The sequence below is a fragment of the Oncorhynchus mykiss genome, chromosome 11 (genome assembly GCF_057628025.1).
Source record: "Oncorhynchus mykiss isolate SJ-2025 chromosome 11, ASM5762802v1, whole genome shotgun sequence".
Lineage (NCBI taxonomy): Eukaryota > Metazoa > Chordata > Actinopteri > Salmoniformes > Salmonidae > Oncorhynchus > Oncorhynchus mykiss.
Window position 1 is genome coordinate 3909698 of NC_143032.1, and position 27803 is coordinate 3937500.

Below are 27803 nucleotides of genomic sequence, written 5' to 3' on the forward strand. Positions count from 1 at the left end.
CCTACGTCTGGATAGCTTCATTCAGACAGTTGAGGCCCAGCCTACGTCTGGATAGCTTCATCCCATTCGGACAGTTGAGGCCCAGCCTACGTCTGGATAGCTTCATTCAGACAGTTGAGGCCCAGCCTACGTCTGGATAGCTTCATTCAGACAGTTGAGGCCCAGCCTACGTCTGGATAGCTTCATCCCATTCAGACAGTAGAGACCCAGCCTACGTCTGGATAGCTTCATTCAGACAGTAGAGGCCCAGCCTACGTCTGGATAGCTTCATTCAGACAGTAGAGGCCCAGCCTACGTCTGGATAGCTTCATTCAGACAGTAGAGGCCCAGCCTACGTCTGGATAGCTTCATTCAGACAGTAGAGGCTCAGCCTACGTCTGGATAGCTGCATCACATTCCTAGTCCCGGACAGTCAGTTCCATTGGCTGTAATGCTTCAGATACTCGATTAAACTCTTGGGGAGACATGTTAGAAAATGTACTAACGAGACTAGCCAGGTTTCCACCCCTCTAATCAGAAGCCCCCCCCCCCCTCCTTACCAGAAACGTTCCTCTTGGGATAATTTCAGGAAGTCCCCACCACCCAATCATGATACGGCAAAATTAGCTGTGACGGAAAACCAAAGCACTGTGGCTCAGTAGGGGGTCGCATCCCAGAGTCTTCTGACAGACGTTACAATACCATTCATGTTACGTAGTCTGTCCACGAGAGACTAGCAGTCTGTAGTCTGTCCACGAGAGACTAGCAGTCTGTAGTCTGTCCACGAGAGACTAGCAGTCTGTAGTCTGTCCACGAGAGACTAGCAGTCTGTAGTCTGTCCACGAGAGACAAGCAGTCTGTAGTCTGTCCACGACAGACTAGCAGTCTGTAGTCTGTCCACGAGAGACTAGCAGTCTGTAGTCTGTCCACGAGAGACTAGCAGTCTGTAGTCTGTCAGAGATTAGCTGTGTTGTAGTCTGTCCACGAGAGACTAGCAGTCTGTAGTCTGTCAGAGATTAGCTGTGTTGTAGTCTGTCCACGAGAGACTAGCAGTCTGTAGTCTGTCAGAGATTAGCTGTGTTGTAGTCTGTCCACGAGAGACTAGCAGTCTGTAGTCTGTCAGAGATTAGCTGTGTTGTAGTCTGTCCACGAGAGACTAGCAGTCTGTAGTCTGTCAGAGATTAGCTGTGTTGTAGTCTATCAGAGACTAGCTGTCTGTAGTCTGTCAGAGATTAGCTGTGTTGTAGCATCTGTAGTCTGTCAGAGATTAGCTGTGTTGTATTCTGTCAGAGACTAGCTGTCTGTAGTCTGTCAGAGATTAGCTGTGTTGTAGTCTGTCAGAGACTAGCTGTCTGTAGTCTGTCAGAGATTAGCTGTGTTGTAGTCTGTCCACGAGAGACTAGCAGTCTGTAGTCTGTCAGAGATTAGCTGTGTTGTAGTCTGTCAGAGACTAGCTGTCTGTAGTCTGTCAGAGATTAGCTGTGTTGTAGCATCTGTAGTCTGTCAGAGATTAGCTGTGTTGTAGCATCTGTAGTCTGTCAGAGATTAGCTATCTGTAGTCTGTCAGAGATTAGCTATCTGTAGTCTGTCAGAGACTAGCTGTGTTGTAGCATCTGTAGTCTGTCAGAGATTAGCTACCTGTAGTCTGTCAGAGACTAGCTGTGTTGTAGCATCTATAGTCTGTCAGGGATTAGCTATCTGTAGTCTGTCAGAGATTAGCTGTGTTGTAGCATCTGTAGTCTGTCAGAGTTTAGCTGTGTTGTATTCTGTCAGAGACTAGCTGTCTGTAGTCTGTCAGAGATTAGCTGTGTTGTAGTCTGTCAGAGATTAGCTGTGTTGTAGTCTGTCAGAGACTAGCTGTCTGTAGTCTGTCAGAGATTAGCTGTGTTGTAGCATCTGTAGTCTGTCAGAGATTAGCTGTGTTGTAGCATCTGTAGTCTGTCAGAGATTAGCTGTGTTGTAGCATCTGTAGTCTGTCAGAGATTAGCTATCTGTAGTCTGTCAGAGATTAGCTATCTGTAGTCTGTCAGAGACTAGCTGTGTTGTAGCATCTGTAGTCTGTCAGAGATTAGCTACCTGTAGTCTGTCAGAGATTAGCTACCTGTAGTCTGTCAGAGATTAGTTATCTGTAGTTTGTCAGAGACTAGCTGTGATGTAGCATCTGTAGTCTGTCAGAGATTAGCTACCTGTAGTCTGTCAGAGATTAGCTGTGTTGTAGCATCTGTAGTCTGTCAGAGATTAGCTGTGTTGTAGCATCTGTAGTCTGTCAGAGATGAGCTATCTGTAGTCTGTCAGAGATTAGCTGTGTTGTAGTCTGTCCACGAGAGACTAGCAGTCTGTAGTCTGTCAGAGATTAGCTGTGTTGTAGTCTGTCAGAGACTAGCTGTCTGTAGTCTGTCAGAGATTAGCTGTGTTGTAGCATCTGTAGTCTGTCAGAGATTAGCTGTGTTGTAGCATCTGTAGTCTGTCAGAGATTAGCTATCTGTAGTCTGTCAGAGATTAGCTATCTGTAGTCTGTCAGAGACTAGCTGTGTTGTAGCATCTGTAGTCTGTCAGAGATTAGCTACCTGTAGTCTGTCAGAGACTAGCTGTGTTGTAGCATCTATAGTCTGTCAGGGATTAGCTATCTGTAGTCTGTCAGAGATTAGCTGTGTTGTAGCATCTGTAGTCTGTCAGAGTTTAGCTGTGTTGTATTCTGTCAGAGACTAGCTGTCTGTAGTCTGTCAGAGATTAGCTGTGTTGTAGTCTGTCAGAGATTAGCTGTGTTGTAGTCTGTCAGAGACTAGCTGTCTGTAGTCTGTCAGAGATTAGCTGTGTTGTAGCATCTGTAGTCTGTCAGAGATTAGCTGTGTTGTAGCATCTGTAGTCTGTCAGAGATTAGCTGTGTTGTAGCATCTGTAGTCTGTCAGAGATTAGCTATCTGTAGTCTGTCAGAGATTAGCTATCTGTAGTCTGTCAGAGACTAGCTGTGTTGTAGCATCTGTAGTCTGTCAGAGATTAGCTACCTGTAGTCTGTCAGAGATTAGCTACCTGTAGTCTGTCAGAGATTAGCTATCTGTAGTTTGTCAGAGACTAGCTGTGATGTAGCATCTGTAGTCTGTCAGAGATTAGCTACCTGTAGTCTGTCAGAGATTAGCTGTGTTGTAGCATCTGTAGTCTGTCAGAGATTAGCTGTGTTGTAGCATCTGTAGTCTGTCAGAGATGAGCTATCTGTAGTCTGTCAGAGATTAGCTATCTGTAGTCTGTCAGAGACTAGCTGTGTTGTAGCATCTGTAGTCTTTCAGAGATTAGCTATCTGTAGTCTGTCAGAGATTAGCTATCTGTAGTCTGTCAGAGATTAGCTACCTGTAGTCTGTCAGAGATTAGCTATCTGTAGTCTGTCAGAGATTAGCTACCTGTAGTCTGTCAGAGACTAGCTGTGTTGTAGCATCTGTAGTCTGCCAGAGATTAGCTATCTGTAGTCTGTCAGATATTAGCTACCTGTAGTCTGTTAGAGATTAGCTATCTGTAGTCTGTCAGAGATTAGCTATCTGTAGTCTGTCAGAGATTAGCTATCTGTAGTCTGTCAGAGATTAGCTATCTGTAGTCTGTCAGAGATTAGCTATCTGTAGTCTGCCAGAGATTAGCTATCTGTAGTCTGTCAGAGATTAGCTATCTGTAGTCTGTCAGAGATTAGCTATCTGTAGTCTGTCAGAGATTAGCTATCTGTAGTCTGCCAGAGATTAGCTATCTGTAGTCTGTCAGAGATTAGCTATCTGTAGTCTGCCAGAGATTAGCTATCTGTAGTCTGTCAGAGATTAGCTATCTGTAGTCTGTCAGAGACTAGCTATCTGTAGTCTGTCAGAGATTAGCTGTGTTGTAGCATCTGTAGTCTGTCAGAGATTAGCTGTGTTGTATTTTGTGTAGAGATTAGCTGTTTTGTAGTCTGTGTAGAGATTTGCTGTGTTGTAGTCTGTGTAGAGATTAGCTGTGTTGTAGTCTGTGTAGAGATTAGCTGTGTTGTAGTCTATGTAGAAATTAGCTGTGTTGTAGTCTGTGTAGAGATTAGCTTTGTTGTAGTCTGTGTAGAGATTAGCTGTGTTGTAGTCTGTGTAGAGATTAGCTGTGTTGTAGTCTGTGTAGAGATCAGCTTTGTTGTAGTCTGTGTAGAGATCAGCTGTGTTGTAGTCTGTGTAGAGATTAGCTGTGTTGTAGTCTGTGTAGAGATCAGCGGTGTTGAAGTATGTGTTGTGATTAGCTGTGTTGTAGTCTGTGTAGAGATTAGCTGTGTTGTAGTCTGTGTAGAGATTAGCTGTGTTGTAGTATGTGTAGAGATTAGCTGTGTTGTAGTCTGTGTAGAGATTAGCTGTGTTGTAGTCTGTGTAGAGATTAGCTGTGTTGTAGTCTGTGTAGAGATTAGCTGTTCTAGTCTGTGTAGAGATCAGCTTTGTTGTAGTCTGTGTAGAGATCAGCTGTGTTGTAGTCTGTGTAGAGATTAGCTGTGTTGTAGTCTGTGTAGAGATCAGCTGTGTTGTAGTCTGTGTAGAGTTTAGTTGTGTTGTAGTCTGTGTAGAGATTAGCTGTGTTGTAGTCTGTGTAGAGATTAGCTGTGTTGTAGTCTGTGTAGAGTTTAGCTGTGTTGTAGTCTGTGTAGAGATCAGCTGTGTTGTAGTCTGTGTAGAGATCAGCTGTGTTGTAGTCTGTGTAGAGATCATCTGTGTTGTAGTCTGTGTAGAGATTAGCTGTGTTGTAGTCTGTGTAGAGATCAGCTGTGTTGTAGTCTGTGTAGAGATCAGCTGTGTTGTAGTCTGTGTAGAGATCAGCTGTGTTGTAGTCTGTGTAGAGATCATCTGTGTTGTAGTCTGTGTAGAGATTAGCTGTGTTGTAGTCTTTGTAGAGATCAGCTGTGTTGCAGTCTGTGTAGAGTTGTGTCCTACTAAGGAAGGTGAAGGGAGTTGTCTTTCTGTCTCAGATCTCTCTCTGGGTTTTTACCTTCTCTGGTTCTGACTGTCATGGCACACAGATGATACATCTATATCTGTTCTCAATACGATTACAACTGGCAGGCTGTTAACAGTGGTTTTGGTGTGTGTGTGTGTGTGTGTGTGTGTGTGTGTGTGTGTGTGTGTGTGTGTGTGTGTGTGTGTGTGTGTGTGTGTCCTCAGAGTTGTAACATGAAACTGTCCTCAGAGATGAAACATGAAACTGTCCTCAGAGTTGAAACATGAAACTGTCCTCAGAGATGAAACATGAAACTGTCCTCAGAGATGAAACATGAAACTGTCCTCAGAGTTGAAACATGAAACTGTCCTCAGAGATGAAACATGAAACTGTCCTCAGAGTTGTAACATGAAACTGTCCTCAGAGATGAAACATGAAACTGTCCTCAGAGATGAAACATGAAACTGTCCTCAGAGTTGTAACATGAAACTGTCCTCAGAGATGAAACATGAAACTGTCCTCAGAGATGAAACATGAAACTGTCCTCAGAGATGAAACATGAAACTGTCCTCAGAGTTTAAACATGAAACTGTCCTCAGAGTTTAAACATGAAACTGTCCTCAGAGTTGTAACATGAAACTGTCCTCAGAGATGAAACATGAAACTGTCCTCAGAGATGAAACATGAAACTGTCCTCAGAGTTTAAACATGAAACTGTCCTCAGAGTTGTAACATGAAACTGTCCTCAGAGATGAAACATGAAACTGTCCTCAGAGATGAAACATGAAACTGTCCTCAGAGTTGTAACATGAAACTGTCCTCAGAGTTGTAACATGAAACTGTCCTCAGAGTTTAAACATGAAACTGTCCTCAGAGTTTAAACATGAAACTGTCCTCAGAGATAAAACATGAAACTGTCCTCAGAGATAAAACATGAAACTGTCCTCAGAGATGAAACATGAAACTGTCCTCAGAGTTTAAACATGAAACTGTCCTTAGAGGAAGGGCCAGCACACATCTACATTCACACACACACAGATGTGTACCCTTTCTCTCACACTCTCTCGCTCTCTCACACACACTTATCAAAACGATGACTGGCAGTGCAGTGTGTGCCAGGTAACGATGTGAGATCTAATGACCCTCTTTCTCTCCTCCTCCCTTTGTCCCCTCCCTCCCCTTTCCTCCTCCCCTTCCCCTCCTCCTCCCCTACCTTCCTCCTCCTCTCCTCTTCCAGCCCAGAAGGGTCTACTCCACCTCTCCCCGGACGTCTATCAAGAGATGGAGGCGAGCAGGAAACAGGGGGCCCCCGTTAACTACCTAACCCCCAAACTATCTGATCCCCTGGTCGTACCTCTGTCCCCTGGACACACCCCCTACTACAGGTAGAATCACTCTTTCATTCCCAAGTCTACCAAATAGCAATAAGGAGGGCTGAGCTGGGGTTAGTTCACCATATCTACCAGATACCTAAACATCTAGAGGAGAACTGAGCTGGGGTTAGTTCACCATATCTACCAGATACCTAAATATCTAGAGGAGAACTGAGCTGGGTTAGTTCCCATATCTACTAGATACCTAAACATCTAGAGGAGAACTGAGCATGGTTAGTTCCCATATCTACCAGATACCTAAACATCTAGAGGAGAACTGAGCATGGTTAGTTCACCATGTCTACCAGATACCTAAACATCTAGAGGAGAACTGAGCTGGGTTGGTTCCCATGTCTACCAGATACCTAAACATCTAGAGGAGAACTTAGCATGGTTAGTTCCCCATATCTACCAGATACCTAAACATCTAGAGGAGAACTGAGCTGGGTTGGTTCCCATGTCTACCAGATACCTAAACATCTAGAGGAGAACTTAGCATGGTTAGTTCACCATATCTCCCAGATACCTAAACATCTAGAGGAGAACTGAGCTGGGTTGGTTCCCATGTCTACCAGATACCTAAAGAGCTATAGGAGAACTGAGCTGGGGTTAGTTCACCATGTCTACCAGATACCTAAACATCTAGAGGAGAACTGAGCTGGGGTTAGTTCACCATGTCTACCAGATACCTAAACATCTAGAGGAGAACTGAGCTGGGGTTAGTTCCCATGTCTTCCAGATAGGAGGAGAACTGAGCTGGGGTTAGTTCACCATGTCTACCAGATAGGAGGAGAACTGAGCTGGGGTTAGTTCCCATGTCTACCAGATAGGAGGAGAACTGAGCTGGGTTAGTTCCCATGTCTACCAGATAGGAGGAGAACTGAGCTGGGTTAGTTCACTATGTCTACCAGATACCTAAAGAGCTAGAGGAGAACTGAGCTGGGTTAGTTCCCATGTCTACCAGATAGGAGGAGAACTGAGCTGGGTTAGTTCCCATGTCTACCAGATAGGAGGAGAACTGAGCTGGAGTTAGTTCACTATGTCTACCAGATAGGAGGAGAACTGAGCTGGGGTTAGTTCCCATGTCTACCAGATAGGAGGAGAACTGAGCTGGGGTTAGTTCCCATGTCTACCAGATAGGAGGAGAACTGAGCTGGGTTAGTTCCCATGTCTACCAGATAGGAGGAGAACTGAGCTGGGGTTAGTTCCCATGTCTACCAGATAGGAGGAGAACTGAGCTGGGTTAGTTCCCATGTCTACCAGATAGGAGGAGAACTGAGCTGGGTTAGTTCACCATGTCTACCAGATAGGAGGAGAACTGAGCTGGGTTAGTTCCCATGTCTACCAGATAGGAGGAGAACTGAGCTGGGGTTAGTTCCCATGTCTACCAGATAGGAGGAGAACTGAGCTGGGTTAGTTCACCATGTCTACCAGATAGGAGGAGAACTGAGCTGGGGTTAGTTCACCATGTCTACCAGATAGGAGGAGAACTGAGCTGGGGTTAGTTCACCATGTCTACCAGATAGGAGGAGAACTGAGCTGGGGTTAGTTCCCATGTCTACCAGATAGGAGGAGAACTGAGCTGGGTTAGTTCCCATGTCTACCAGATAGGAGGAGAACTGAGCTGGGTTAGTTCCCATGTCTACCAGATAGGAGGAGAACTGAGCTGGGTTAGTTCCCATGTCTACCAGATAGGAGGAGAACTGAGCTGGGTTAGTTCACCATGTCTACCAGATAGGAGGAGAACTGAGCTGGGGTTAGTTCACCATGTCTACCAGATAGGAGGAGAACTGAGCTGGGGTTAGTTCCCATGTCTACCAGATAGGAGGAGAACTGAGCTGGGTTAGTTCCCATGTCTACCAGATAGGAGGAGAACTGAGCTGGGTTAGTTCCCCACTGGCAGAATGTGTAATATCTTTGTGTCTGAACGAGATGTTTAATGTTTGATGTTTATTATTGTTCACTGCGTTTCTAAGATCGTTTTCTACCTGTTAATCAGTTTCTGTTTTACAGCCCCCCCGCAGTTGCCACGGCAGCCATGGCGAGGGAGCTGTTGATGAACGGGTCAGGAGAGGGGAGGTCTGGGGAGAACATAGGACTGAAGGGGAAGAGCTCTGTCCAGCCCTCACAGCAACTAGAGTACCTGGCTCAAATACAAGGCTTCCAGGTAGGCATGCAGTATGCTTCTAGTGCACGCACGCACGCACGCACACACACACACACACACACACACACACACACACACACACACCTAAACCTAAGCAGACACACTCTGATATAGTAGTAGACTGACACATGGAAAGTAGAGGGCTGAAGGCCTGGTCCTTATACCCTGTACCGTGTGTGTATGTCTATGTTTTCATTCTCGTGTGTGTGTGTGTGTGTGTGTGTGTGTGTGTGTGTGTGTGTGTGTGCCTGTGTCTGTGCCTTAATCTAGGCCTCCAGATCTGCCCTGCATACCACAGCCCTAATCCCAGATAGCAGTGCAACAGAGGCTGTTCATTCTACAGTTTAACTCCACATGCTGTCTACCACCCCACACGCCTGCTTCTGGAAGGCTACTTACATATGATTTCAATCACTGGATGGCTGACTGGCCGGCAGGCTGACTGGCTGACTGACTGGCTGGCTGGCTGACTGGATGGCTGGCTGGCTGACTGGATGGCTGGCTGGCTGACTGGCTGGCTGGCTGACTGACTGGCTGGCTGACTGGATGGCTGGCTGGCTGACTGGATGGCTGGCTGACTGGCTGGCTGACTGGCTGGCTGGATGGCTGACTGGCTGGCTGACTGACTGACTGGCTGGCTGACTGGCTGGCTGACTGGCCGACTGGCTGGCTGACTGGCTGGCTCGCTAACTGGATGACTGGCTGACTGACTGGCTGGCTGGCTGGCCGACTGGCTGACTGGCTGGCTGACTGACTGGCTGGCTGGATGGCTGACTGACTGGCTGGCTGACTGGATGGCTGACTGGCTGGCCGACTGGCTGGCTGACTGGCTGGCTCGCTGACTGGATGGCTGGCTGGATGGCTGACTGGCTGGCTGGCCGACTGACTGACTGGCTGGCTCGCTGACTGGATGGCTGGCTGGCTGGATGGCTGACTGGCTGGCTGACTGGCTGGCTGGCTGGCTGACTGGATGGCTGGCTGGCTGACCGGCTGGCTGGCTGACTGACTGGCTGGCTGACTGGCTGGATGGCTGACTGGCTGGCTGACTGGCTGGCTGACTGGCTGACTGGCTGGCTGGCTGACTGACTGGCTGACTGACTGGCTGGCTGGCTGACTGACTGACTGGCTGACTGACTGGCTGGCTGACTGGCTGACTGACTGACTGGCTGGCTGACTGACTGGCTGACTGACTGACTGGCTGGCTGACTGACTGGCTGACTGGCTGGCTGACTGGCTGGCTGGCTGACTGACTGACTGGCTGACTGACTGACTGGCTGGCTGGCTGGCTGACTGACTGGCTGACTGACTGGCTGGCTGACTGGCTGACTGACTGGCTGGCTGGCTGACTGACTGGCTGACTGGCTGGCTGGCTGGCTGACTGACTGGCTGACTGGCTGGCTGACTGGCTGACTGACTGGCTGGCTGGCTGACTGACTGGCTGGCTGGCTGGCTGACTGACTGGCTGACTGGCTGACTGACTGGCTGACTGACTGGCTGGCTGGCTGACTGGCTGGCTGGCTGGCTGGCTGACTGGCTGACTGACTGGCTGACTGACTGGCTGACTGGCTGGCTGGCTGGCTGACTGACTGGCTGACTGGCTGACTGACTGGCTGCATCCCTTTTGATTTGAACTGAACCTTCCATACATGTTTCCTTTTGTAGAAGTGGTCAGAAAGTGACTTGTTGGACCCTGAATGACAACACATTGAGGAGAGGGAGGTGCTCAAAGATGACCCCCCCCACCCCAACATGAGACATCTATGTCTTCATCACTGTGAAAGATGACCCCCCACCCCACCATGAGACATCTATGTCTTCATCACTGTAAAATATGACCCCCAACACCATGAGACATCTATCATCTATGTCTTCATCACTGTAAAAGATTACCCCCCCCCCCACCCCAACATGAGACATCTATGTCTTCATCACTGTAAAAGATGACCCCCCCCACCATGAGACATCTACAGTGGGGAGAACAAGTAGTTGATACACTGCCGATTTTGCAGGTTTTCCTACTTACAAAGCATGTAGAGGTCTGTAATTTTTATCATAGGTACACTTCAACTGTGAGAGACGGAATCTAAAACAAAAATCCAGAAAATCACATTGTATGATTTTTAAGTAATTAAGTAATTAATTTGCATTGTATTGCATGACATAAGTATTTGATACATCAGAAAAGCATAACTTAATATTTGGTACAGAAACCTTTGTTTGCAGTTACAGAGATCATACGTTTCCTGTAGTTCTTGACCAGGTTTGCACAAACTGCAGCAGGGATTTTGACCCACTCCTCCATACAGACCTTCTCCAGATCCTTCAGGTTTCGGGGCTGTCGCTACGGACTTTCAGCTCCCTCCAAAGATTTTCTATTGGGTTCAGGTCTGGAGACTGGCTAGGCCACTCCAGGACCTTGAGATGCTTCTTACGGAGCCACTCCTTAGTTGCCCTGGCTGTGTGTTTCGGGTCGTTGTCATGCTGGAAGACCCAGCCACGACCCAGCTTCAATGCTCTTACTGAGGGAAGGAGGTTGCTGGCCAAGATCTCGCGATACATGGCCCCATCCATCCTCCCCTCAATACGGTGCAGTCGTCCTGTACCCTTTGCAGAAAAGCATCCCGAAAGAATGATGTTTCCACCTCCATGCTTCACGGTTAGGATGGTGTTCTTGGGGTTGTACTCATCCTCCTTCTTCCTCCAAACACGGCGAGTGGAGTTTAGACCAAAAAGCTCTATTTTTGTCTCATCAGACCACATGACCTTCTCCCATTCCTCCTCTGGATCATCCAGATGGTCATTGGCAAACTTCAGACGGGCCTGGACATGCGCTGGCTTGAGTAGGGGGACCTTGGGTGCGCTGCAGGATTTTAATCCATGACGGCGTAGTGTGTTACTAATGGTTTTCTTTGAGACTGTGGTCCCAGCTCTCTTCAGGTCATTGACCAGGTCCTGCAGTGTAGTTCTGGGCTGATCCCTCACCTTCCTCATGATCATTGATGACCCCACGAGGTGAGATCTTGCATGGAGCCCCAGACCGAGGGTGATTGACCATCATCTTGAACTTCTTCTATTTTCTAATAATTGCGCCAACAGTTGTTGCCTTCTCACCAAGCTGCTTGCCTATTGTCCTGTATCCCATCCCAGCCGTGTGCAGGTCTACAGTTTTATCCCTGATGTCCTTACACAGCTCTCTGGTCTTGGCCATTGTGGAGAGGTTGGAGTCCGTTTGATTGAGTGTGTGGACAGGTGTCTTTTATACAGGTAACGAGTTCAAACAGGTGCAGTTAATACAGGTAATGAGTGGAGAACAGGAGGGCTTCTTAAAGAAAAACTAACAGGTCTGTGGTAGCCAGAATTCTTACTGGTTGGTAGGTGATCAAATACTTATATCATGCAATAAAATGCAAATTAATTACTTAAAAATCATACAATGTGATTTTCTGGATTTTTGTTTTAGATTCCGTCTCTCACAGTTGAAGTGTACCTATGATTAAAAAAATATGACAGACCTCTACATGCTTTGTAAGTAGGAAAACCTGCAAAATCGGCAGTGTATCAAATTCTTGTTCTCCCCACTTCTCCCCACATCAGTGGAAAAGATGAACGGTTGAGATTGATATCATTTAATTATGATGATTTTGGATGTGGCGTGGTAGGCTCTGACCACAAACATGTATGGAAGGTTCAGTTCAAATCTAAAGGAATGCTGTCAAAAGTGATTGAATTTAAATGTTTTTTTTTTTTTGTTTTTTTACCCGGAAGTGAATGTGGAGCTCCGTCTTAATGCATCACAATGTGCTGGTGTTCCTCAGTAACATTAGACACACCAGATCCCAACCTGCTCTGGGCTCCAGACAAAACACTTTGTTATTGTTCTTAGCTCTCTCAGCCTTCCTGTGTGTAACCTGAGAGAGCACTGAGACCCGGCCAAGCCCCAACACACACATCAGGTTCTGCTTAGAGAGAGTGGGTGTGTGTGTGGGTGTGGGTGTGGGAGTGTGTGTGTGTGTTTGTGTTTGGTTTTACAAGGAAAATTCAGGCAGGGAAAATTAGGGGTTGGGGTTAAAGTTAGGTTTAGGGTTAATGTTAGGTTTCAGGTTAGGTTTAGGGTTAATGTTAGGTTTCAGGTTAGGGTTCGTTTAAGGTTAGGGTTAAGGTTAAGGTTATGTTTAAGGTTAGGATTAAGGTTAGGTTTAGGGTTAATGTTAGGTTTCAGGTTAGGTTTAGGGTTAATGTTAGGTTTCAGGTTAGGGTTAGGGTTCGTTTAAGGTTAGGGTTAAGGTTATGTTTAAGGTTAGAATGAAGGTTAGGTTTAGGGTTAATGTTATGTTTAAGGTTATGTTTAAGATTAGGGTTAGGGTTAGGGTTCGTGTTTAGGGTTAAGGTTATGTTTAAGGTTATGTTTAAGTTTAGGGTTACGGTTAGGTTTAAGGTTAGGATGAAGGTTAGGTTTAGGGTTAATGTTATGTTTAAGGTTATGTTTAAGATTAGGGTTAGGGTTAGGGTTCGTGTTTAGGGTTAATGTTAGGTTTCAGGTTATGTTTAAGTTTAGGGTTACGGTTAGGTTTAAGGTTAGGATGAAGGTTAGGTTTAGGGTTAATGTTACGTTTAAGGTTATGTTTAAGATTGGGGTTAGGGTTAGGGTTCGTGTTTAGGGTTAATGTTAGGTTTCAGGTTATGTTTAAGATTAGGGTTACGGTTAGGTTTAAGGTTAGGATGAAGGTTAGGTTTAGGGTTAATGTTATGTTTAAGGTTATGTTTAAGATTAGGGTTAGGGTTAGGGTTCTTGTTTAGGGTTAATGTTAGGTTTCAGGTTATGTTTAAGGTTATGTTTAAGGTTAGGGTTAGGGTTAGGGTTCTTGTTTAGGGTTAATGTTAGGTTTCAGGTTATGTTTAAGGTTATGTTTAAGGTTAGGGTTAGGGTTCGTGTTTAGGGAAAACAGGATTTTGAATGGGAATACATTTTTTGATCCCCCTCAAGGATAGTAAAACAAAATTAGATTGTAACTGAGATGACAGACTGTATGTCTCATTGAGTGGATGCTTCATATTATTGACAGTTTGTAAGGGAGATTATATCAGATGTCTACGTTAGGCAGATTGTACATTTACGTTCTGTAAGGTATATGTTTCCGGCCACAGTGTTTTAGTGTGCTTCTTTTAGATTTCCTAAAACATGCACTTGTCTCTTTTTAACATTTAGAACTTGTAAAACCTGATGTGTTCTAGTCAGAATGCCAGGTGTTCTAACTTCATACCACTCAATCACATTTACCTTCTAAACAGAACACACTCATGTTATAAACATTCCGTTTGTGTGGTATTCTAGAATGTGGTCTGTAAATTGTAAGATCAAAGCGTTCATAGCTTCCATATTTCACCTCTGAATGAGCACACACACACACACACACACACACACACACACACACACACACACACACACACACACACACACACACACACACACACACACACACACACTACCCACCAGAGATATACACACACACACACACACACACACACACACACACACACACACACACACACACACACACACACACACACACACACAGAGACACATATTGGATGCTGACACGAGGCAGTGTGTGTGTGTGTGTGTGTGCTGTTATTTCTGCTGTGTGTATATCTGGTATGAAGGCTATCTGTTATTTATTTCTGCTGTGTGTGTATCTGATATGGTTGGTATCTGTTTTGAAGTTGGGCAGGATTCTAGGAATGCTGGAGTAATGCAGAACACATGAAGGACACACACACACACACACACACACACACACACACACACACATGGAGGACTGCTGATCTACGATACAGACATGTAGCCCTACTCTCTCTCTCTCTCTGTCGCTCTCTCTCTGTCTCTCTCTCTGTCTGTCTCTCTGTCTATCTCTCTGTCTATCTCTCTCTGTCTCTGTCTCTCTGTCTATCTCTCTGTCTCTCTGTCTCTCTGTCTATCTCTCTCTGTCTCTCTCTATGTCTCTCTGTCTATCTCACTCTCTCTCTCTGTCTCTCTCTCCCTCTCTCTCTGTCTATCTCTCTCTCTCTCTCTCTGTCTATCTCTCTCTCTGTCTATCTCTCTGTCTGTCTATCTCTCTTTATCTCTCTCTCTCTGTCTCTGTCTCTCTGTCTCTCTCGCTTTCCCTCTCTCTTTCCCTCTCTCTCCCTCTCTCTCTCCCTCTCTCTTTCCCTCTCTCTCTCCCTCTCTCTGTCTCTCTCTCTCTCTTTCCCTCTCCCTCTCTTTCCCTCTCTCTTTCCCTCTCTCTTTCCCTCTCTCTGTCTCTCTCTCTCTTTCCCTCTCTCTCCCCTCTCTCTTTCCCTCTCTTTCCCTCTCTCTCTCCCTCTCTTTCCCTCTCTCTTTCCCTCTCTCTCTCCTTCTCTCTTTCCCTCTCTTTCCCTCTCTCTCTCCCTCTCTTTCCCTCTCTCTTTCCCTCTCTCTTTCCCTCTCTCTTTCCCTCTCTCTGTCTCTCTCTCTCTCCCTCTCTTTCCCTCTCTCTTTCCCTCTCTCTCCCTTTCTCTTTCCCTCTCTCTTTCCTTCTCTCTTTCCCTCTCTCTTTCCCTCTCTCTCCCTCTCTTTCCCTCTCTCTTTCCCTCTCTCTTTCCCTCTCTCTTTCCCTCTCTCTCCCTCTCTCTTTCCCTCTCTCTCTCCCTCTCTCTCTCCCTCTCTCTTTCCCTCTCTCTCCCTCTCTCTTTCCCTCTCTCTTTCCCTCTCTCTCCCTCTCTCTTTCCCTCTCTTTCCCTCTCACTCCCTCTCTCTTTCCCTCTCTCTCCCTCTCTCTCTCCCTCTCTCTTTCCCTCTCTCTCCCTCTCTCTTTCCCTCTCTCTTTCCCTCTCTCTCTCCCTCTCTCTTTCCCTCTCTATCCCTCTCTCCCTCTCTCTCTCTGTCTCTCTGTCTCTCTCTCTGTCTCTCTCTCTCCCTCTCTCTTTCCCTCTCTCTCCCGGTATGTGTGTGTTAGATGGGAAGGAAAATGTTCTCCATTGATGTGTGTGACCTTTCCTTGAATCAAATGCTGCTGTGTAGATGAACTACTTTAGAATTCATCCGGCAGGTGTGTTCTTTCTTGTGTCAAATCAAAGTTTATTGGTCATAACGAGCAGAGACCGGAATATAAATATACGCTGAACAAAAAATTTAAACACAACATGTAAAATGTTGGTCCCATGTTTCATGAGCTGAAATAAAAGATCCCAGACATTTTCCATACGAACAAAAATGTTATTCTCTCAAATTATTTCTCATATCCCTAGTTAGTGAGCATTTCTTCTTGGTCAAGATAATTCATCCACCTGACATGTGTGGCATATCAAGAAGCTGATTAAACAGCATAATCATTACACAGGTGCACCTTGTGCTGGGGACAGTAAAAGACCACTCCAAAATGTGCAGGTTTGTCACACAACACAATACCATAGATGTCTCAAGTTTTCAGGGTGCGTGCAATTGGCATGCTGACTGTAGGAATGTCCACCAGAGTTGTTGCCAGAGAATTTCATTTTCAGCCCAGAACCTCCACATCCGTCTCCTTTACCTGCGGGATCGTCTGAGTCCAGCCACCATATTTCTGTCTGTAATAAAGGCTCCCCAGTGGCTGGGCCTGGCTCCCCAGTGGCTGGGCCTGGCTCCCAAGTGGCTGGGCCTGGCTCCCAAGTGGCTGGGCCTGGCTCCCCAGTGGCTGGGTCTGGCTCCCCAGTGGGTGGGCTCCGCAGTGGGTGGGCCTGGCTCCCCAGTGGCTGGGTCTTGCTCCCCAGTGGCTAAGCCTGGCTCCCCAGTGAGTGGGCCTTGCTCCCCAGTGGCTGGGTCTTGCTCCCCAGTGGCTAAGCCTGGCTCCCCAGTGGCTGGGCCTGGCTCCCCAGTGGCTGGCTGGGCCTGGCTCCCCAGTGGCTGGCTGGGCCTGGCTCCCCAGTGGCTGGGCCTTGCTCCCCAGTGGGTGGGCCTTGCTCCCCAGTGGGTGGACCTGGTTCCCCAGTGGCTGGGTCTGGCTCCCCAGTGGCTGGGTCTTGCTCCCCAGTGGCTAAGCCTTTCTCCCCGTGGCTGGGCCTGGCTCCCCAGTGGCTGGGTCTGGCTCCCCAGTGGGTGGACCTGGTTCCCCAGTGGCTGGGTCTGGCTCCCCAGTGGCTGGGTCTTGCTCCCCAGTGGCTAAGCCTTGCTCCCCGTGGCTGGGCCTGGCTCCCCAGTGGGTGGGCCTGGCTCCCCAGTGGGTGGGTCTGGCTCCCCAGTGGGTGGACCTGGTTCCCCAGTGGCTGGGTCTGGCTCCCCAGTGGCTGGGTCTGGCTCCCCAGTGGGTGGGTCTTACTCCCCAGTGGGTGGGTCTTGTTCCCCAGTGGGTGGGTCTGGCTTCCCAGTGGGCGGGTCTGGCTTCCCAGTGGGTGGGTCTTACTCCCCAGTGGGTGGGTCTTGTTCCCCAGTGGGTGGGTCTGGCTCCCCAGTGGGTGGACCTGGTTCCCCAGTGGCTGGGTCTGGCTCCCTAGTGGGTGGGTCTGGCTTCCCAGTGGGTGGGTCTGGCTTCCCAGTGGCTGGGTCTGGCTTCCCAGTGGCTGGGCCTTACTCCCCAGTGGGTGGGCATATGCCCTCCCAGGCCCACCCATGGCTGCGCCCCTGTCCAGTCATGTGAAATATTTTAATTGACTGATTTCCCTGTATGCTGTAATTCAGTAATATTTTTTGATTGTTGGATTTCTATGTTTTCTCAGTATAACAAAGTTCTGTAGATGAGCTCTCGACTGGCGCATCGGTCTAACGCACTGTATTTCAGTGCAAGAGGTATTACTACAGTCCCCGGTTCGAATCCAGGCTGTATCACATCCGGCTGTGATTGGGAGTCCCCATAGGACGGCGCACAATTGGCCCTGGCGTCGTGCAGGGTTTGGCCGAGGGGGGGTAGGGCCGTTATGATAAATAAGGATTTGTTCTTGACTGACTTGGCTAGTTAAATAAAATAAACAATGTGTTTTTAGTTTTGTCTTCATGAGGTATTTGTGTGTAGATTGATTTAGAATAAGGCTGTAATGTAATAAAATGTGTTGAAAGTCTGAGTACTTACTGAAGTGGTGGCAAATCTGATTTCCGAATGGTAAAGAACATCTAGCCGCTCGAGAGCACCCTAACCTGCCGTTCTATAAATGACGTCTCGACTCTTGATTAGGGCCCGCAAGGAAAGGGTGCATTGTGGGTCTCAGGCTATGATCACCATACTGTAGCAGTCTGTCATCATGCTATCCTTTCATACCGGGTACCATCACATAACTAACCTATTTATAATAACAGGGCTCACACACACACACACACACACACACACACACACACACACAGTAGTCCCTGCCCTTCTAATATCCTGTGGGAAACAGAGTGGGGAATGGCAGAGATGAAATCAGGGGCTGATGAAAGCTTGATCAACAAGACGTTTATTAAAACAAGTTAATTTAAAGTTGAAACAGAATTCTCTAAATTCCCCAGAGTGTAATAACGGATGGAAGGCTGGCTGGCTGTAACATTGATATATAACCCACCTGGAGGCTGTGTCATTGATATATAACCCACCTGGAGGCTGTGTCATTGATATAGAACCCACCTGGAGGCTGTGTCATTGATATAGAACTCACCTGGAGGCTGTGTCATTGATATAGAACTCACCTGGAGGCTGTGTCATTGATATAGAACTCACCTGGAGGCTGTGTCATTGATATATAACTCACTTGGAGGCTGTGTCATTGATATAGAACCCACCTGGAGGCTGTCTCATTGATATAGAACCCACCTGGAGGCTGTGTCATTGATATAGAACTCACCTGGAGGCTGTCTCATTGATATAGAACCCACCTGGAGGCTGTGTCATTGATATAGAACTCACCTGGAGGCTGTGTCATTGATATATAACTCACCTGGAGGCTGTGTCATTGATATAGAACTCACCTGGAGGCTGGCAGGCTGTGTCATTGATATATAACCCACCTGAAGGCTGTGTCATTGATATAGAACTCACCTGGAGGTTGTGTCATTGATATAGAACTCACCTGGAGGCTGTATCATTGATATATAACTCACCTGGAGGCTGTGTCATTGATATTTAACTCACCTGGAGGCTGGCGGGCTGTGTCATTGATATAGAACTCACCTGGAGGCTGGCAGGCTGTGTCATTGATATAGAACTCACCTGGAGGCTGTGTCATTGATATAGAACTCACCTGGAGGCTGGTGGGCTGTGTCATTGATATAGAACTCACCTGGAGGCTGTGTCATTGATATAGAACTCACCTGGAGGCTGGCAGGCTGTGTCATTGATATAGAACTCACCTGGAGGCTGGTGGGCTGTGTCATTGATATAGAACTCACCTGGAGGCTGTGTCATTGATATAGAACTCACCTGGAGGCTGGCGGGTTGTGTCATTGATATTGAACTCACCTGGAGGCTGTGTCATTGATATAGAACTCACCTGGAGGCTGGTGGGTTGTGTCATTGATATAGAACTCACCTGGAGGCTGTGTCATTGATATAGAACTCACCTGGAGGCTGGCGGGCTGTGTCATTGATATAGAACTCACCTGGAGGCTGTGTCATTGATATAGAACTCACCTGGAGGCTGGCAGGCTGTGTCATTGATATAGAACTCACCTGGAGGCTGGTGGGCTGTGTCATTGATATAGAACTCACCTGGAGGCTGTGTCATTGATATAGAACTCACCTGGAGGCTGGCGGGTTGTGTCATTGATATTGAACTCACCTGGAGGCTGTGTCATTGATATAGAACTCACCTGGAGGCTGGCGGGTTGTGTCATTGATATAGAACTCACCTGGAGGCTGTGTCATTGATATAGAACTCACCTGGAGGCTGTGTCATTGATATAGAACTCACCTGGAGGCTGTGTCATTGATATAGAACTCACCTGGAGGTTGTGTCATTGATATAGAACTCACCTGGAGGCTGTATCATTGATATATAACTCACCTGGAGGCTGTGTCATTGATATTTAACTCACCTGGAGGCTGGCGGGCTGTGTCATTGATATAGAACTCACCTGGAGGCTGGCAGGCTGTGTCATTGATATAGAACTCACCTGGAGGCTGTGTCATTGATATAGAACTCACCTGGAGGCTGGTGGGCTGTGTCATTGATATAGAACTCACCTGGAGGCTGTGTCATTGATATAGAACTCACCTGGAGGCTGGCAGGCTGTGTCATTGATATAGAACTCACCTGGAGGCTGGTGGGCTGTGTCATTGATATAGAACTCACCTGGAGGCTGTGTCATTGATATAGAACTCACCTGGAGGCTGGCGGGTTGTGTCATTGATATTGAACTCACCTGGAGGCTGTGTCATTGATATAGAACTCACCTGGAGGCTGGTGGGTTGTGTCATTGATATAGAACTCACCTGGAGGCTGTGTCATTGATATAGAACTCACCTGGAGGCTGGCGGGCTGTGTCATTGATATAGAACTCACCTGGAGGCTGTGTCATTGATATAGAACTCACCTGGAGGCTGGCAGGCTGTGTCATTGATATAGAACTCACCTGGAGGCTGGTGGGCTGTGTCATTGATATAGAACTCACCTGGAGGCTGTGTCATTGATATAGAACTCACCTGGAGGCTGGCGGGTTGTGTCATTGATATTGAACTCACCTGGAGGCTGTGTCATTGATATAGAACTCACCTGGAGGCTGGCGGGTTGTGTCATTGATATAGAACTCACCTGGAGGCTGTGTCATTGATATAGAACTCACCTGGAGGCTGTGTCATTGATATAGAACTCACCTGGAGGCTGTGTCATTGATATAGAACTCACCTGGAGGCTGTGTCATTGATATATAACTCACCTGGAGGCTGTGTCATTGATATAGAACTCACCTGGAGGCTGGCAGGCTGTGTCATTGATATAGAACTCACCTGGAGGCTGTGTCATTGATATAGAACTCACCTGGAGGCTGTGTCATTGATATAGAACTCACCTGGAGGCTGGCAGGCTGTGTCATTGATATAGAACTCACCTGGAGGCTGTGTCATTGATATAGAACTCACCTGGAGACTGTGTCATTGATATAGAACTCACCTGGAGGCTGTGTCATTGATATAGAACTCACCTGGAGGCTGTGTCATTGATATATAACTCACCTGGAGACTGTGTCATTGATATAGAACTCACCTGGAGGCTGTGTCATTGATATAGAACTCACCTGGAGGCTGTGTCATTGATATATAACTCACCTGGAGACTGTGTCATTGATATATATCTCACCTGGAGGCTGTGTCATTGATATAGAACTCACCTGGAGACTGTGTCATTGATATAGAACTCACCTGGAGGCTGGCGGGCTGAGTCATTGATATAGAACTCACCTGGAGGCTGTGTCATTGATATATAACTCACCTGGAGGCTGGCGGGCTGTGTCATTGATATAGAACTCACCTGGAGGCTGTGTCATTGATATATAACTCACCTGGAGGCTGGCGGGCTGTGTCATTGATATAGAACTCACCTGGAGGCTGGTGGGCTGTGTCATTGATATATAACTCACCTGGAGGCTGGTGGGCTGTGTCATTGATATAGAACTCACCTGGAGGCTGTGTCATTGATATAGAACTCACCTGGAGGCTGGCGGGCTGTGTCATTGATATAGAAGTCACCTGGAGGCTGTGTCATTGATATAGAAGTCACCTGGAGGCTGTGTCATTGATATAAAACTCACCTGGAGGCTGTGTCATTGATATAGAACTCACCTGGAGGCTGTGTCATTGATATAGAACTCACCTGGAGGCTGGTGGGCTGAGTCATTGATATAGAACTCACCTGGAGGCTGGCAGGCTGTGTCATTGATATAGAACTCACCTGGAGGCTGGCGGGCTGAGTCATTGATATAGAACTCACCTGGAGGCTGGCGGGCTGTGTCATTGATATAGAACTCACCTGGAGGCTGTGTCATTGATATATAACTCACCTGGAGGCTGGCGGGCTGTGTCATTGATATAGAACTCACCTGGAGGCTGTGTCATTGATATAGAACTCACCTGGAGGCTGTGTCATAGATATAGAACTCACCTGGAGGCTGGCGGGCTGTGTCATTGATATAGAACTCACCTGGAGGCTGTGTCATTGATATAGAACTCACCTGGAGGCTGGTGGGCTGAGTCATTGATATAGAACTCACCTGGAGGCTGGCAGGCTGTGTCATTGATATAGAACTCACCTGGAGGCTGGCGGGCTGAGTGATTGATATAGAACTCACCTGGAGGCTGGCGGGCTGAGTCATTGATATAGAACTCACCTGGAGGCTGGCGGGCTGAGTCATTGATATAGAACTCACCTGGAGGCTGTGTCATTGATATAGAACTCACCTGGAGACTGTGTCATTGATATAGAACTCACCTGGAGGCTGTGTCATTGATATAGAACTCACCTGGAGGCTGTGTCATTGATATAGAACTCACCTGGAGGCTGGCGGGCTGTGTCATTGATATAGAACTCACCTGGAGGCTGGCGGGCTGTGTCATTGATATAGAACTCACCTGGAGGCTGGCGGGCTGTGTCATTGATATAGAACTCACCTGGAGGCTGTGTCATTGATATAGAACTCACCTGGAGGCTGGCGGCCTGTGTCATTGATATATAACTCACCTGGAGACTGTGTCATTGATATAGAACTCACCTGGAGACTGTGTCATTGATATAGAACTCACCTGGAGGCTGTGTCATTGATATAGAACTCACCTGGAGGCTGTGTCATTGATATAGAAATCACCTGGAGGCTGTGCAATTGATATAGAACTCACCTGGAGGCTGTGTCATTGATATAGAACTCACCTGGAGGCTGTGTCATTGATATATAACTCACCGGGAGGCTGTGTCATTGATATAGAACTCACCTGGAGGCTGGTGGGCTGAGTCATTGATATAGAACTCACCTGGAGGCTGTGTCATTGATAAAGAACTCACCTGGAGGCTGGCGGGCTGAGTCATTGATATAGAACTCACCTGGAGGCTGGCGGGCTGTGTCATTGATATAGAACTCACCTGGAGGCTGGCAGGCTGAGTCATTGATATAGAACTCACCTGGAGGCTGGCAGGCTGAGTCATTGATATAGAACTCACCTGGAGGCTGTGTCATTGATATAGAACTCACCTGGAGGCTGGCAGGCTGTGTCATTGATATAGAACTCACCTGGAGGCTGGCAGGCTGTGTCATTGATATAGAACTCACCTGGAGGCTGTGTCATTGATATAGAACTCACCTGGAGGCTGGCAGGCTGTGTCATTGATATAGAACTCACCTGGAGGCTGGCAGGCTGTGTCATTGATATAGAACTCACCTGGAGGCTGGTGGGCTGTGCCATTGATATACAGTGCCTTGCGAAAGTATTCGGCCCCCTTGAACTTTGCGACCTTTTGCCACATTTCAGGCTTCAAACATAAAGATATAAAACTGTATTTTTTTGTGAAGAATCAACAACAAGTGGGACACAATCATGAAGTGGAACGACATTTATTGGATATTTCAAACTTTTTTAACAAATCAAAAACTGAAAAATTGGGCGTGCAAAATTATTCAGCCCCCTTAAGTTAATACTTTGTAGCGCCACCTTTTGCTGCGATTACAGCTGTAAGTCGCTTGGGGTATGTCTCTATCAGTTTTGCACATCGAGAGACTGAAATTTTTTCCCATTCCTCCTTGCAAAACAGCTCAAGCTCAGTGAGGTTGGATGGAGAGCATTTGTGAACAGCAGTTTTCAGTTCTTTCCACAGATTCTCGATTGGATTCAGGTCTGGACTTTGACTTGGCCATTCTAACACCTGGATATGTTTATTTTTGAACCATTCCATTGTAGATTTTGCTTTATGTTTTGGATCATTGTCTTGTTGGAAGACAAATTTCCGTCCCAGTCTCAGGTCTTTTGCAGACTCCATCAGGTTTTCTTCCAGAATGGTCCTGTATTTGGCTCCATCCATCTTCCCATCAATTTTAACCATCTTCCCTGTCCCTGCTGAAGAAAAGCAGGCCCAAACCATGATGCTGCCACCACCATGTTTGACAGTGGGGATGGTGTGCTCAGGGTGATGAGCTGTGTTGCTTTTACGCCAAACATAACGTTTTGCATTGTTCAATTTTGGTTTCATCTGACCAGAGCACCTTCTTCCACATGTTTGGTGTGTCTCCCAGGTGGCTTGTGGCAAACTTTAAACAACACTTTTTATGGATATCTTTAAGAAATGCCTTTCTTCTTGCCACTCTTCCATAAAGGCCAGATTTGTGCAATATACGACTGATTGTTGTCCTATGGACAGAGTCTCCCACCTCAGCTGTAGATCTCTGCAGTTCATCCAGAGTGATCATGGGCCTCTTGGCTATATCTCTGATCAGTCTTCTCCTTGTATGAGCTGAAAGTTTAGAGGGACGGCCAGGTCTTGGTAGATTTGCAGTGGTCTGATACTCCTTCCATTTCAATATTTTCGCTTGCACAGTGCTCCTTGGGATGTTTAAAGCTTGGGAAATCTTTTTGTATCCAAATCCGGCTTTAAACCTCTTCACAACAGTATCTCGGACCTGCCTGGTGTGTTCCTTGTTCTTCATGATGCTCTCTGCGCTTTTAACGGACCTCTGAGACTATCACAGTGCAGGTGCATTTATACGGAGACTTGATTACACACAGGTGGATTGTATTTATCATCATTAGTCATTTAGGTCAACATTGGATCATTCAGCAATCCTCACTGAACTTCTGGAGAGAGTTTGCTGCACTGAAAGTAAAGGGGCTGAATAATTTTGCACGCCCAATTTTTCAGTTTTTGATTTGTTAAAAAAGTTTGAAATATCCAATAAATGTCGTTCCACTTCATGATTGTGTCCCACTTGTTGTTGATTCTTCACAAAAAAATACAGTTTTATATCTTTATGTTTGAAGCCTGAAATGTGGCAAAAGGTCGCAAAGTTCAAGGGGGCCGAATACTTTCGCAAGGCACTGTAGAACTCACCTGGAGGCTGGCAGGCTGTGTCATTGATATATAACTCACCTGGAGGCTGGCAGGCTGTGTCATTGATATTGAACTCACCTGGAAGCTGTGTCATTGATATAGAACTCACCTGGAGGCTGGTGGGCTGTGTCATTGATATAGAACTCACCTGGAGGCTGTGTCATTGATATAGAACTCACCTGGAGGCTGGCAGGCTGTGTCATTGATATTGAACTCACCTGGAGGCTGTGTCATTGATATAGAACTCACCTGGAGGCTGTGTCATTGATATAGAACTCACCTGGATGTTGGCGGGCTGTGTCATTGATATAGAACTCACCTGGAGGCTGGAAGGCTGTGTCATTGATATATAACTCACCTGGAGGCTGGCGGGCTGTGTCATTGATATAGAACTCACCTGGAGGCTGGCAGGCTGTGTCATTGACCCTAGGTAGGTTCATTCTGTAAAGAGCTACTGTTTCCCTGCTCAGCTTTTCCACCTGCTTCTCTCTCGCTCTCCCTCCATTTCTCTTTTTCAGCCAATTTTTCCATTAACTGGGCATTGACTGATTGCTCTTCTGGTATGATCAGAGACCGAGCCAGAGAGAAAGATAGACGGTGTCAAATAGCGAGAGAGACAGAGAGAAAGAAAGATGAAAGAAAGAGAGAGAGAGCGACAACGAGAGTGAAAGAGAGAGAGAGCGACAACGAGAGTGAAAGAGAGAGAGAGAGAGCAACAACGAGAGTGAAAGAGAGAGACTGAGAGAGAGAGAGCGACAACGAGAGTGAAAGAGAGAGAGAGCGAGCAACAACGAGAGTGAGAGAGAGAGAGAGCGACAACAAGAGTGAAAGAGAGAGAGAGCGAGCGACAACGAGAGTGAGAGAGAAAGAGAGCGACAACAAGAGTGAAAGAGAGAGAGAGCGAGCGACAACAAGAGTGAAAGAGAGAGACAGAGAGAGAGAGAGAGCGACAACGGGAGTGAAAGAGAGAGAGAGCGAGCGACAACGAGAGTGAAAGAGAGAGAGAGTGAGCGACAACGAGAGTGAGAGAGAGAGAGAGCGACAACGAGAGTGAAAGAGAGAGAGATAGAGAGAGAGAGAGAGCGAGCGACAACGAGAGTGATAGAGAGCGACAACGAGAGTGAAAGAGAGAGAGAGAGAGACAACGAGAGTGAGAGAGAGAGAGAATGACAACGAGAGTGAAAGAGAGAGAGAGAGAGAGAGAGCGAGCGACAACGAGAGTGAGAGAGAGAGAGAGCGACAACGAGAGTGAAAGAGAGAGAGAGAGTGAAAGAGAGAGAGAGAGAGAGAGAGCGAGCGACAACGAGAGTGAGAGAGAGAGAGTGAAAGAGAGAGAGAGAGAGAGAGAGAGTGAAAGAGAGAGAGAGAGAGCGTGGGTTTGCCCGGACACAGCTTCCGTCCCTCCGAGAAATGTCAGCCTGTCCGTCTGAATTAAAGCCTTACAGATTGAGTGATGGCATTATGGAAGGTGCTGACTGAGGAGAGGGATGGAGGAAGTGGGGGGTGTGAGAGGGTTTTAGTTCATGTGGAACGGCCTCGTTAGTTAGAGGCCGTTGTATTGACTGAGTGGACAGACAGACGGATCAATGAAGCTGCCAGTCATCCGTAGGCTACTGTAGCTAAACCTGACTGCATCAAACACTGCGATAGAGGCTGTAATACTGAAAATAGTATTTTTTAGTTTTAATCAAAAATAAATACATGAGCTTTGAGCTAAATGGTGTGTTTTGCATTTTGGGTTTGTTGATGATAGATCAGTGTTAGCTGCACGGTGTTGTAGAGAGAGAAATGGAGAGAGAGAGAAAGGACCAGAACATCCAATCAATTAGGATAAATTACAACACAGTCAAAACAACACTACATTACTTATTGTGAATCACAAGTACGACAGTGCACCGTGGCTAAGTATTTGGCCATGGTTACCGATCAAAACCTTAGAATAACCTTGACAAAGTACAGGCTCAGTGAGCACATCCTTGCCATTGAGAAGGGTAGACACAGGAAAACCTGGCTCCCTGTAGAGGAAAGGCTGTGCAACCACTGCACCACAGCAGAACCTGGCTCCCTGTAGAGGAAAGGCTGTGCAACCACTGCACCACAGCAGAACCTGGCTCCCTGTAGAGGAAAGACTGTGTAACCACTGCACCAAGCAAAACCTGGCTCCCTGTAGAGGAAAGGCTGTCCAACCACTGCACCACAGCAGAACCTGGCTCCCTGTAGAGGAAAGGCTGTAAAACCACTGCACCACAGCAGAACCTGGCTCCCTGTAGAGGAAAGGCTGTGCAACCACTGCACCACAGCAGAACCTGGCTCCCTGTAGAGGAAAGACTGTGTAACCACTGCACCAAGCAAAACCTGGCTCCCTGTAGAGGAAAGACTGTGTAACCACTGCACCAAGCAAAACCTGGCTCCCTGTAGAGGAAAGGCTGTACAACCACTGCACCACAGCAGAACCTGGCTCCCTGTAGAGGAAAGGCTGTACAACCACTGCACCACAGCAGAACCTGGCTCCCTGTAGAGGAAAGGCTGTGCAACCACTGCACCACAGCAGAACCTGGCTCCCTGTAGAGGAAAGACTGTGTAACCACTGCACCAAGCAAAACCTGGCTCCCTGTAGAGGAAAGACTGTGTAACCACTGCACCAAGCAAAACCTGGCTCCCTGTAGAGGAAAGGCTGTACAACCACTGCACCACAGGATGCAGAGAGCTGTGGGTTGGCAGCGCACTACAGTGTCTGACAGACCAATCAACCTGCACATGTCCTCTACTGTATGCTTATTGTTATTGTTCAATGTATGGTTATTGTGACACTTGGTTATTGTTGTTACTCTTGTCCTGTTGACAATTTTGATTATCATTATTTTCATATTGTAAATATCCAAAGTAAGAGTTCGCTGTAGCAGAATACCTGACCACTGTGACTGACCCAAAATTAAGGAAAGCTTTGACTATGTACAGACTCAGTGAGCATAGCCTTGCTATTGAGAAAGGCCGCCGTAGACAGACCTGGCTCTCAAGAGAAGACTGCCCACAAAAAGACTGCCCACAAAATGAGGTGGAAACTGAGCTGCACTTCCTAACCTCCTGATGTATGTATGACCATATTAGAGACACATATTTCCCTCAGATTACACAGACCCACAAAGAATTAGAAAACAAGTCATTTTTTGACAAACTCCCATATCTACTGGGTGAAATTCCACAGTGTGACATCACAGCAGTGAAGAGCACCATTGTAAATACAACCCACACTTCTGTTCTGTCTCTATTCTCATCTGTTCTCCTCTGTTTATCTAATTATCTGCATTGGAAATACATCTCTCTCTCTCTCTCTCTCTCTCTCTCTCCCTCTCTCTCTCTCTCTCTCCCCCTCTCCCTCTCTC

The 27803-nt window shown here is 47.1% G+C and overlaps 1 protein-coding gene across 1 annotated transcript in view; it reads left to right on the forward strand.

Moving 5' to 3' along the window:
* The window catches only part of stau2 (staufen double-stranded RNA binding protein 2), a 269116-nt gene that overhangs the window by 141609 nt on the left and 99704 nt on the right, over positions 1-27803 (forward strand). The window contains exons 12-13 of the mRNA XM_036934670.2: positions 6137-6284; positions 8286-8439. Of these exons, the coding sequence (XP_036790565.1) occupies positions 6137-6284; positions 8286-8439 (302 nt within the window). The remainder of the gene's footprint in view (positions 1-6136; positions 6285-8285; positions 8440-27803) is intronic.